The sequence below is a fragment of the Aristolochia californica genome, unplaced genomic scaffold, assembly GCF_029961685.1.
Source record: "Aristolochia californica isolate CCGP_79_NKW_82.1479 unplaced genomic scaffold, dmAriCali1.0.hap1 SCAF_12, whole genome shotgun sequence".
Lineage (NCBI taxonomy): Eukaryota > Viridiplantae > Streptophyta > Magnoliopsida > Piperales > Aristolochiaceae > Aristolochia > Aristolochia californica.
Window position 1 is genome coordinate 31,432,977 of NW_027181793.1, and position 13,117 is coordinate 31,446,093.

At 35.8% G+C, this 13,117-nt stretch overlaps 1 protein-coding gene across 1 annotated transcript; it reads left to right on the plus strand.

The window, feature by feature from the left end:
• Positions 1-639: 639 nt before the first annotated feature.
• On the plus strand, positions 640-10,819 carry LOC137946354 (E3 ubiquitin-protein ligase UPL7). Its single transcript, XM_068792615.1, has 14 exons — positions 640-721; positions 854-976; positions 1,634-1,862; positions 2,062-2,642; positions 4,215-5,189; positions 5,266-5,591; positions 5,695-5,973; positions 6,080-6,332; positions 6,967-7,137; positions 7,225-7,317; positions 8,148-8,255; positions 9,749-9,865; positions 10,339-10,428; positions 10,549-10,819. Exons 1-14 carry the CDS (start codon positions 698-700, stop codon positions 10,630-10,632), a joined length of 3,453 nt encoding a protein of 1,150 aa, XP_068648716.1. The 5' UTR covers positions 640-697; the 3' UTR covers positions 10,633-10,819.
• The last annotated feature ends 2,298 nt before the right edge of the window (positions 10,820-13,117 follow it).

Sequence of the window (13,117 nt, forward strand, 5' to 3'; positions counted from 1 at the left end):
GAGCTCGGCTTGAGCTCGATAAATGATGAATCGAACCGAGCTGGCTCGGTTCGAAGCCACCCCTACTTGTGAGGCAGAGCTCCCTTTCTCTTCTTGTGCGAGTGAGAAAAGGTACGAACTGATTCAAATGATATTTTATAAAGGTTAATTTAGTAATTTACTTTGATAGATTACAAAATAGTTTTCTTAAAATAGTAGAATTTTTAAAATTAAAAAATTAAAAATTTATTAAATTAATCATACTCGAAATGAATCATCTAACACGAGTCTTACACTGTAATCTAGCCTGCAATTTTTAAAATAAAAATTAATGTATAAAAGGTATTTTAATAATTTAATTTAGAGATCTTATATTGTCGTCTAACTGACGAAAGAAAGAACTCTCGGTGGAGGCTTTCTTGTTAAGGCATCTGGAAGGCCAAAACAGCCATAAAATACAATATTTAATAAAGTTACATTTAGAAATAACCCTTTTTTATACGATTCAATTCATGCTAATCCGAGCGGTTTACCCGTTAGAACCCGCCCTCGTGACGCCATGCACCGACTAATCGAGGAGTCCGATTACGTATCCGCATTTTAGCCGCCCCCTGAAGCCTCAAGCTCGGTAAGACCGACCCTTTCTGTCAATCCATCCATCTCGTGTATATGCAGGAGTCGGTGACTCGGAGGAGGCCCCTCGGTGCTAATTCATCAAATGTCTGCACCTCGGAAGCAACATGTTCGTGCTTTCCTACTTCAATCACCCTCCTCCAGATTCTAATTTTGATAAATTCGATATTTCGTTCTCTTTTTTATTGCTCCTGTTTTTGTTGATTGAGTTGATCGATTGATTTCTTAATGAATGACTCAGGTGTCATTGAGGGGAGCCAGCACCAAGGAGGTGACGAGAGATGCTCTGCTCGAGGAGATTTCTCATCAGAGGGAACTTCGGAATCATGTTAGGCGCTCCAATGCGGCTGCTCTCTGCATTCAGGTGCGTGGTTGTTATCTTTGACTTTATGCTTTTCCTGTCCAAGCTCATACCTGCAGCTAATGCAAGATCTGCATCGCTCTGGACTAGTGACTTTGTTGTTTGAAGTGTCTGTTGCTGGCGATAAAATTAGAAAATATTCCTGTCTTCGCAGTGGGAAGCCGGAAAGAATTTCAGTAGAGATTGAGATGGCGGAAAACCTATGGGCGGTTTTTTTTGCTTTCGTTAGTGATTGGTTGCTTACTAGGACAATGCTCTTTCTACTTTTTCTTTGTAGTGTTGCGGCTTAATCAATAATATGATTATGTAGTGAAAAAATTATGGAGCTGCCAGGTACTTGATAATAGATAAATCTGAAAATGACACAAGGTATGCTCCGGATGCCAGTTGGGAATAATGTCAGAATTTTTTATGTTTGCTTTGCTGTGCATTTTTCATTATACTACCGTCTGAATGATAATATGTATTTTTAGCTATAGTAATGCTCAAAGCTCAAAGGCTAATCTGCCATAACCAAGTACTTCCAGAAGAGCAATCCGATGATGATGCTTTCTCGAGTTCATGGATTGCTGCCCTCGTTGAGAACAGTTATATTTATCTGCCAGAACCTGAACCATAGTTTTCCTAACTCTTATGGGATACATTTCCTCTTTCTTATAGAGGGTGTGGAGGTGCTACCGTACCATGAAAGAGGTCTCTGCTCAACTCCAAGATGAATGGAAAGCCATGGTGAATCATGAGCATGGTGTTATCTCCAACAGATGGATATCAAGCTCTTTGCTGAGACCTTTCATTTTCTTTGTTACTTTGCACCAGAAACAGGGAACTGCAAATATTGACTGCATGCTGATCTGTTTTAGAATTCTCTTGGACAGCATAAACTCTACTGGTAAGTTAGTTCTACTTATGTCTTAAATTGTTTTCCTATGCCTTTGTCTGAGATGGTCTTTTGGTTAAGAGAATGAAGGGAGAAGTTGATGGTCATGAGAGATCTTTGTCTTCATACAATTCTTCTCTCAGTATTCTCGTGCTACACCATTTTCTTTAATGGCAAGGGTGATATTGATTTTTCTTCGTTTCTCTTGTAGAACCAAACAAGAACTTTTGCTTTCTCACTATGGGTTCACCTGAAGAGAAAAACTCATGGTTTTATCAGTCAAGAAAGCTTGCTTCAGTATGCTCGTTTGTTCTTGCTGAATATGACCCTAGCAATCTTCACAACAAAGATCAAATTACACTTACAGTCCTAGCAATGCAGTTGCTTGTGGCATTAACAGATCCAAAGGGGTGGAGAGCGTGCAAAGCTGTGAACATTAAGGATGCAGAGATTGCATCAAAGGACTTGATTGAAGCTATAATTTCTGGAAGAACTGGTCTATTCAGTTGTATTAGACAACATTTTATGAAAGTTGGTGGTCAAAGGAAGAGCTGTGTACAGAGAGATGACAATTTCTTGATTACTGCAAGTGCAGTTACTTTAGCTTTGCGTCCCTTTCATTGTGTAAAGGGGGACAGAGATCATATGGGACGCTTGGGTGTTAGAGATGCTGTGATCCATTATTTTGCATATTTGCTTACAGTTCCCCAGCTTTCTCAGTGCCTGCCTGCTGTGCTTATACCAGCTCTGAAGCATGTATCAGTTCTCTCATCGTGCCTCAATGTCATACTGGTAGGAGTTTTAGTAATTAGATACTTTTCAGCTGCATAGACTTATTCCTGGCTTCGTGATTGATGATAACTACTAATAGTATTTGTAAAGCAACTAGGCTCCATTTCCCATTTTCCTGATGTTTGCTTCCGTCTATTGGGCTAATGTTTGCTCTGATTATATGGGAGTTTGATAATAGCAGGACATGGATGTAACTGGAGTATGGTAAATGAGGAAGCCATCCTTCTGGGTCATGTTTAGGGTGGGGGTATGGATCAATTTCTTACCTTCTTGGGTAAGGAGAAGGTTAGCAAAAAAGACCTTCTTGAAGGGATGGTGTGGGCTTGATTTTGAACAATCCCACATAAAATAAGTTGGGCAAATACTCAACCGCACACCCAACACCCACACAAACACTAACACACATATATGTATACATATATATACATATATTTAGAAATATCATAGTTTTCTAACTAGGTATTATTTATATGGAGCTCAACTATCTTATCACAAATTTATTGTTAAATACGTGTTAAGAAATAAACTTACTGTAATGTTGACTAAAAAGATCAGAAAAGTTAAATTTGAAAAGAAGGTTCACCAAAATGGGTTGGACCCATTTCACGGTAAGGAAATGCAGAAGGGTGGGGTTGGGAAAATAAACGCACTTTAGTTGAGTTCTATTCCTTGACATCTGGGATTCATACTAATTTTCATAATTTTGAATTAGGTATGACAATTGGGTGGATCAGAATGGTCATCTGGCCCTGGGACTTCTTGGATGTTCCGTGTTTATCTTTTTAATATTTATACATTATTCTCTTAAGATGACAAGGGAAGCTTTCATTAAGTGAAACTCCTGAGGGGGAACACAAACAAGATGAGTAAAGGCATTGAGCCCAATAAAGAAAACAATAAATCCTTAATTAAAAGAAAAAAAATAGAAGCAAAAGTACCTTAAGCAGTCTGAGGTCACTCATCAAGAGGAAGGGCTCATCCACAGTGAAATGTTGCTGTCAAGCACCATTTTAGCCGAGGAATCAGCCAAGCTATTGGCTACTCTCGGATCATGCACCCTGGAAATTGTTAAAGATTTGCAAGCAACCTTGACCTCATACAAAATATGTCAAGATGCGAGCAGGAGGGCCCTTTTTCTTGGAATCCCTCCTAATAATGACCATTGAGCCCCCTACAATGGGTGAGATGATGTGATTGGTGAAGATCTTGCAGCCCCTCAACTCTTCTTCCCTGGATCATAGATGTCCCAACTTATCATTGGATTTTTTTCTTCGCTTTTGAATACATATCTTGGAAATGTTACACATTAGAACAAGCTGTTTTGGAACAGCTGTAAGTTGTATGCTCCATAGCATCCCAATATGAATACACCTGATTTGTACACGCGTGTAACATGTGTAGAGGTTTCTAGAAGTACAGTTGGGGCAACAATGGTAATGATATAAATTTCATCCATGTGTCACGTTACATGCTGCAATCCAAATATGTTTGACATGTTTTATTTTTTCAACATTCCTTTTTTTTAATCAATGACTCCTGGAGAACTGATCAAACTGTGACAGGTGGTGGCAGATTTCAAAGGAGAAAGTTATTATGGAGATGTCAGAATTGAGTATGTCAAACATATCTAGCTTTGGTTGTTTGGAGATCCCATGTGCTGCATGGGCTCTTGCAAATATTATAAATTTGGTTACGGAGTATGACAGTGACGCTGGTGGTTCAACCGGGCATTTCATTCCAGGCATAGATTGTGGAGTATATGTGCATACAGTGATCAATATTGCAGAGAATATATTGGATTGGGTTCAGTGTGTTGGAAAAATGAGAAAGGAGGCTGAAAAGCAAGGAGAATCTTTTCATGACATTGCAAATTCAGATATATGTGGGAAAGAAATTTCAGTTCAATCTTCACTAAATCTATACGTAGACCTACTTAAGCCTGTGTGCCAACAGTGGCATCTAATGAAGCTTCTAGATGTGTTGAAGAAAGATGAAATCTCTGTTGCAGCGGTTGAGAAATCTGATTGTCCAGAAAGGCCGCAATTACTCAGTATAGTTTATTTCTATTCCTTCATGGTAAGAATATATTCATCCTTGAATCACTTTGGTGGGTCATTACCTGTTCTTAACATGCTGTCGTTCACCCCTGGGTTTCTTGTGGAATTATGGAGAGAACTTGAAAATTTTATCTCGAGTAAGATTAGTAAGGACCAGCAACCAGATTATGGTGAAATTTCTTTGACACATAATAAAGTTGAGCTCTTGAAAAGGCAAGGGCAGGTCATCAAGGATGAAAACAAATGGGTGACTGTATTGCAAAAGATTACTGGGAAATCATCGACTGACGTTGATCTTAATCATTCACTTGGTGCCTCAAGTGCATCCAATCAGGTTGTTAAGGAAACAAAAGATCTATGGGATGTTGAACCATTAAGACAGGGTCCACAAGGTATTTCTAAAGATAATTCGTGCCTGCTATATTTATTCTGTGCTATATATGCACATCTGCTACTGGTTCTTGATGACATAGAATTCTACCAAAAGCAGGTATTATATAATGACATCTTATATGCTTCCTGAGCTGCAATGCTTTAAGCAATTTATAATACCCTTCTTTTGGTAGGTTCCCTTTACCCTTGAGCAGCAGAGGAGTATAGCAGCGATGCTTAATACTTTTGTATACAATAGTATATTACATGTCAGTGGAGTTGAAAGTAATCCATTAATGGTTGCCGCAATTAGATGCCTTCATTTATTGTATGAAAGAGATTGCAGACACAAATTTTGTCCATCTACACTGTGGCTTGCACCTGCCAGAAGAGGGCGGCCTCCGATTGAAGCAGCTGCCAGAGCTCATGAGGCTACTGTATCTTCTATAAGATCAGAAGAGTCTTTGACATCATGGTCTGTCATTGGTACTACTCCTCATGTCTTTCCATTTGAAGAGAGGTAATCAATGTCAAAGTTATTGTTGAGAAACTTCCTTTTTTATTCAGTGATGCTCATTCTTCTATGAAAATGGTCTATTTACATAAATAACTGGTCGTAACAGAGTTCAGATGTTTAGAGAATATGTCGAGCTTGATAAGGTCTCTCGAAGAATGGCTGGTGAAGTGGCAGGACCAGGGCCAGGATCAATAGATGTAGTAGTTCGCCGTGATTTTATTGTGGAAGATGGATTCACACAATTAAATTCCCTTGGGTCAAGGTTAAAATCAAAAATAAATGTTTCATTTGTTAGTGAATGTGGGCTTCCTGAGGCCGGTCTAGACTATGGTGGATTATCCAAAGAGTTCTTGACTGATTTATCAAAGAGGGCATTTGCTTCTGAGTGAGTATTGAAGGTTGATCTTATTTTTTCTCTGCAGTATGCAAGAAAAATTCCTCATTTGATCTAGCTGTCAATTATTTATTCATCTTGTTTTCCCTACTGGCAGGTTTGGACTATTCTCCCAGACCTCAACATCAGAGAGATCTTTAATTCCTAATATGGCAGCCAGATTTCAGGAAAATGGCATCCAGATGATTGAGTTTCTCGGGCAAGTTGTTGGCAAAGCACTCTATGAAGGAATATTACTAGACCATTCATTTTCACTTGTTTTTGTGCAAAAATTGTTGGGTCGCTATAGCTTTCTTGATGAATTATCAGCTTTAGATCCTGACCTGTACCGGAATCTTGTGTATGTAAAGGTACCTTAGTCATTTCTTGAACCTAAAGTCTACTTTCTAGTTTGGTCATTGCATCGTGACAGATTCTGCAATCATGATTTTAAGATCTGGTTTATTAGAATGTAATATAAGGTTTGTCCTTTGTAATGATCTTAGGGATATGAGTTTGAATTAAAAAAACAGGCAGACTCAGGCTTCTCCTACTTGGACATGGAGTAAGCTGTACTGATCTTTCTTTGGTTTTGATCAACTCACACTTCTATGCTTGGTCTAGGACCCATACCACTGGCATATCTTTTTTTTTTTTTTTTTTTTAAACGGTGATGATTTTATTATGAAGAAAAGCAAAAGAATACATCAAGGGAGGTCTTCCCTTACAACAAGAGATTGCAGGGAGGGACCCAATTTAGCACCACTGGCATATCTTTTACTCTACACATACTGATTTTACTTATTCTGTATTGACGGGAGATGCACTTTAGTACTTAACTAATTGTTTTCATACTTATAATCTCTTCGAGTGATCTAACAATTGAGCTAGTTAAGAAGGTTTCCCATAAACTGGGGGTCTATGTTGCATGATTCTGACATGGTGTTAATCATTCTCTCATTTGAGTTCTGGTAGTCTGATACCAAATTGATTTTATTGCTACAGCAATATGATGGTGATGTCGGAGAACTTGCTTTGGATTTTACTGTTACTGAGGAGATAAATGGTAAACGATTTGTGAGGGAGCTCAAATCAGGTGGTAAAAGCACGCTTGTGACAAATGATAATAAGCTGCAATATGTTCATGCCATAGCAGACTATAAACTCAACAAACAGGTGTGCAATATAAAAGCTTTGCTTTTGGCAACCATTTAAAGTGTTTTTTTGGTGTATGATGCACTCATTTACTATTGCGGGTTTCAGATATTGCCATTGGCTAATGCATTTTATAGAGGCTTGACTGATCTTATATCTCCAACTTGGTTGAGCTTATTTAATGCAAATGAATTCAATCAGGTATGACTTTCATGTATTCAAAGCCTTTCTACATTCATCTTGAATGATTAGAGTGTTTTAATGTTTACTCACTTTTCTTGGTTCAAATATAATCATGACAAATGAATGTGACTTTTATAAAGGCAGATGAGAGTCACTATTGACCTAACTATGTTTTTGTATTTGTTCACACTGTAATATATTATAGCAATAAGTATATCTTACTATGATAAACTATGGTACACATATGTGTGTATGTTTTTTTTTCTTTTCTCTTCGGTTGGGGGGGTGTTGATAATCTCACGTATGTAAATATCAGAAATTGTCCGCTTTGAGGGGGGGGGGGGGGGGGGGGTTGGCCTCCACTCAAAATTGTCCGCTTGTAGGAGCTATATAGAGGATCCAATGTGAGAGGTAGTGTTAAGAATATAGTCCCACAAGATTAGAAAGATCATGTACTTATTGCTTGCAAAAAGGCCTCATAGCTTCGTTTAGCCATGTTGGGATGGACCTACCAATTTTAACAGTAACAGTGAAGGTTTTATCATGATGTTTTGACTTAGTTTACCAAATACAAGGCCAAGTTTTACTTTGCACAATTTTTTCTTTTCTAGACATTGGTTGCGTATCAATTTCTCTTTATATACCCAAAAGCTTAGTCATCTAATTTAAAGCATATGATCTTCTTCATATTCTGCTTTTTTATTTTGTACTTGTTCATCCTTGCTGTATCTTTCTCCCTGGGGAGTTCTTAATGGCAATTCTTTTCTTATCATTATCAAAAAAAAAATCTTCATTTTTTCTTCTTATAGCCTTGTACTGGCTCTCATCATGATTTTTATCTTATGAAGTTGCTTTCAGGAGGAAATCATGATTTTGATGTTGATGATTTGAGAAAAAATACGCGTTATGCTGGTGGCTATTCAGAAGGAAGTCGAACCGTAAAGCTCTTTTGGGAGGTAATATCATCTCACTATTTGCTTCAGGTTTTCATATCCCATTCCTTTTGTAAGTTATTAGGCAACTGACTGGATATTGGTTTGCCTCCATATTGGTTCTTATTCTCAATAGGCCAGATTAGAATGGGATCGAAACTATGGTACATATACGTTATATTCTATAACTTAATTTTCTTATGACGTATTGTCACATCATTGAAATTTTACAATAAATAGAAAAGGAAAGAAAAAAGCAAGCCAAAGATTATCATTAATGTGATGAATCAGTGGATAATATCAAATTTATCAAATCATGAATATTCATATTTTAAGAAGGCTGGGTGGATAGGCTGGGCCTGGGATGGACTTCCTCTGTGCTGCTCTTATTTTTTTTCTACAGGCTGTATTTGGACTGAATCCCCTTCATGGGGTAAAGAGAATTTTAAATACCTACTTTCAGGGGTCTGCTTACTCCTATCTGCACCAGATTTGGGGCCATTGCAGGTCTTATTTCTTGTCCATAAAATAGCTTGTGTCTTTATTTTTCCCTTTGGAAATACATGGTACACTTTGGTTGCAGAGTTTTCCAGTCCACCTGCTCCTGATATTTTTTTTTGTATGTCATGTGCTAAGATCGATGTCAGCCGATGGACTAAGGAGAAGTGTCAATGATTGGATAAGGGTTAATCCCATGGGTACTCTTGAGTATGGCATAAATACCTACATACCCCTCAGTTTTAAACGAATGCCTCCATACCAGTTGTTCAATGCAAACCCATACAAGTAAATCGGATCAACTTAATTGAACAAAGAAAAGATTATGTGAGACCACCTATAGTTTTATCTATGTGACCCTACATAACCTATGTAAACTATATGAATTCTTTCGGTGCACTTATGTGAAAGAGTTCTAACATTATTTTCGTGAGGATATTTTTGTCTTTTTCACATGCCTAAGTTGGCAGTTTACTGATTGTTTGATTGTAATTAATGACAGGGGTAAACGGGTTTGATAATATTACATGAGATGTAAGCATTAGTTTGAAATCTAGGGGCATACAGGCAACTCTGCTATATTTCAGGGGTATGTAGGTAATTAACCTGTTGGATAATTGAAGCTATGGTACCGTCAGTGTCACATTTAGCCAGGGAAATGCACGAATGACACTGAGTGCAAGAGTTGAACTGGCTCGAAGTACATTGCTGTGGGCCTGTGGCAGCTCAAAATTTTTATTTCATCCCCAAATAATTGCATAACAGTTCTTTTTTGGCGTTTATGTTTATTCAATCCTTAAACATACTTATGAGTGAAAACCTCATTTGATTGCATGCCATTTTGTATACTGGTTCCTATCGTTATATTTTACAGAATTGCTTTTCCTAATCTATGAAATGACTTATGTTGCATATGTGGTGTCTAAGACAGGCTCTTTATTAGGTTTGTCTCCTCCATTATTCAATTTAGGTTGTACTCAGTTTCTTGGTTGTACATGTCCATATTATTCTCAAAACAGGTTATTTCTGGATTTGAACCTAAAGAACGCTGCATGTTACTGAAGTTTGTAACGAGTTGCTCACGTGCACCTTTACTTGGGTTCAAGCACCTCCAGCCAACCTTTACCATTCAGAAGGTATATGTGTAATTAGTTCTACTTCAACTTGCAAATGGATGCCTCCAATAAGTAGGTTGCTGTTTCACATACCAAGTTTCACCTTAAAACGGATAAATATAGAATTATATTGATATTTGATAGATGTAAATTAAATGAAAGCTATTAGATGAAAATTTCCCATTGGTATAAATCCTCATCGTCAGGTGGGTTCCTTAAAGTCTGTATGATATCTTCAGATGAAAATTTATGGATTTATATTAAGGTAGATTTCTTGAAGAAGTTGAGAAAATTTGGTATGAGAAGAAAATTTCTAATGATTGAAAATTTTCAAGTGAGGGGATGATTATTAGATATGTTCTTGATAAGTGAGGGGACGATGGTTGAATAATTATTTAATAATCGAAGGACAGTTATTGTATACTCTTGGTGGTGCACCTGTTATTTGGAAGTTTTGGAAGAGGAAAGCTGAGAGTAGTTGGTGGTTTGTACAGGTACCATGTGATGTGCCCCTGTGGTCTGTTCTTGGAGGTCAGGATGTTGATCGACTTCCCACTGCTTCAACATGCTACAACACACTGAAGGTATCATTAATAACTCTTTTAAATCTGAGGAGCTGCCACTTCTGGAGCGCATTTGGTAGACACAATTTTATCAATCATGAAGGTTCCATTCATGTTTTTCTTTTCTTTTCTTTTGGTCAGCTTCCAACATACAAACGTTCAAGCACAATGAAAAGTAAGCTCCTCTACGCAATTAGTTCGAATACGGGATTTGAGCTTTCGTAGAGATCAAATCGAGTGCAAACTTCTACTTCGTTTACGTAAAAGAAAGATGTGGATTGCCGCTGCTCTGTTGGAATTCTGTTTTTATAGTCCAATTTGTACGTAAATTATTTAAGGAGACACCCATATGTGCGTTGCATAAAACAAGGCAATGTTTTTATAGTCGTTCTACATTATTGGTTCATTGGTTCACCGCACTCTACTCTTTTTATTGACTTTTTTTTCCGAGCTTGTTCAGTCATTTGTCCCCACAAGTATTGTCTAAATATTGTATTGAGTTAATGATATTTTTACCTTGTCCAAATATGTATTGTCGAACTCTGCCCAATACAGGAACCAGACGTTCAGGTTCATCCCACTGACGGAGAATGTAGAAATCGCTACTCGCATTGTCAAAATATGAGAGCGCGATAAGCAAGAACAGGAAATGAAGCAAAACATTACGAATGCTTAATAAAAAAAAAACAAAGTCAAACTTATTTTTCAGTTCGGACTTTCTCTTTAAGTGCAAAAAGACAAAAATTAATATTTTCGTATTTTTTTCCATCAATTGGTACATTCTCTCCAAATACAAATAGAAAATCAATAAATATTTTTGTTCTTTGTTTTTGCTCTTCAACTTATTTTTCGTTCCTAAGTGCAAAAAAAAAAAAGAATAAATATTACCCTTTTCATTGTGAAAGCTTAATAAAACAAAACAAGGTCAAACTTTTTTTTTTTTTTTCTGTTGGGACTATTACTCCAAAGTGCATAAAGAAAAACAATTAAAAATTCATACTTTTTTTTTGCTTATGTTGGTACGCTCTCTTTAGTGCAAATAGAAAATCAATAATAAGTTTTTTACTTTTTTTGTTACTTCTTGCTACTCTCATGTCTAGTGCAAAAAGAAAACAAATTTATTTTGTATAATTTTTTTTTATCTTCTTCTTTGTACTTTCGTTCCTTGTGCAAAAAGAAAATATTATAAAATATTGTCTCTTACATTGTGAGAACTTAATAAAATAAAACAAAGTCATATTTTTTTTATATTGTTTCTGTAGCTACTTTCTCTTATAGTCCAAAAAGGAAAACAATAAATACTGTTATACATTTTTTTCTTCTGTTGGTACTTTCTCTCCAAGTTAATTTAGAAAACCAATAAATATTTTGGAACTTTTTTCGGCTCTTCTTGGTACTTTTGCTCTAAGTGGAAAAAAATCAATAAATATTGTCTCTTACATTGCGAGAGCTTAATAAAGGAAAACAAAGTCAAAAATTATTTTCTTTGTTTTTGTTGGTTCTTTCTCTTCAAGTGCAAAAAGAAAACCAAAACATATTCTTGTACTTTTTTCTTTTTACTTCTTGGTATTTTCATTTCTAGTGAAATAAAAAAAATTAACTTAATTTTAGTTTCTTCTGTTGGTACTTTCATTCCAAGTACAAATAGAAAAATGATAAAATATTGCCCCTAGCATTGTGAGTGCTTAAGAAATTAAAACAAATTCATACTTTTTTTTTTGCTTCTATTGGTATATTTTCTCCAAGTGCAAAAAGAAAAACAATAAACATTATTGTACTCTGTTTGGCTCTTCTTCGTACTTTCGTTTCAAGTGCAAAAAGAAAAACAATTAATATCTTCATACTTTTTTTTTCCTTCTATTGGTACTTTCTCTCAATGTGCAAATAGAAAATCAATGAATCTTTTTATACTTTCATTTCTCTTCTTGGAGCTTTCGTGCCAAGTGCAAAACAAAAAATGAATAAATATTGCCCCTTGTTTTGTGAGAGCTTAATAAAACAAAAAAAAGTCAATTGTTTTTTTTGGGGACTTTCTCTCCAAGTACCAAAACACAAAAATTAATATTTTCATACTTTTTTTTCCTTCTATTGGTACGTTCTCTCTAAGTGCAAATAGAAAATCAATAAATACTTTTGTACTTTTTTTTGCTCTTCTTGGTACATTCCTTCCAAGTGCAAAAAGAAAATGAATAAGTACTGCCCCTTTCATTGCTATAGCTTAATAAAAAAAAACAAATTCAAACTTTTTTTTTCTTCTGTTGGGACTATTACTCCAAAGTGCAAAGAGAAAAACAATTAAAATTTTCATAGTTTTTTTTTTTTTTTTTTTTTTTGCTTCTATTGGTACGTTCTCTCCAAGTGCAAACAGAAAATAAATAAAGTATTTTAAATTTTATTTTTGCTAGTTCTTGCTACACTCATTTCTAGTGCAAAAAACACCAATTTATTTTATATAATTGTGTTTTGGTTCTTCTTCGTATTTTTGTTCCCTAGGCAAAAAGAAAAAAATGATAAAATATTGTTTCTTGCATTGTGAAACCTTAATAAAATAAAATAAAAGTCATACTTTTTTTTTAATTTTATTTCTGTTGTAACTTTCTCTTCTAGTCCAAATAGGAAAACAATAAATATTGTCATACATTTTACTCTTCTTTTGGTACTTTCACTCCATGTTAATTTAGAAGATCCATTAATATTTTGGTACTTTTTC

What these genes read in the sequence shown, in the direction of transcription:
- LOC137946354 (XM_068792615.1), top strand. Translation starts at nt 698, where the DNA reads ATGTCTGCACCTCGGAAGCAACAT. An exon ending in GGACAGCATAAACTCTACTG is followed by an intron (nt 1,863 to 2,061) that starts GTAAGTTAGTTC and finishes TTTCTCTTGTAG; the next exon opens with AACCAAACAAGAACTTTTGC. An exon ending in ATGCAAATGAATTCAATCAG is followed by an intron (nt 7,318 to 8,147) that starts GTATGACTTTCA and finishes TATCTTATGAAG; the next exon opens with TTGCTTTCAGGAGGAAATCA.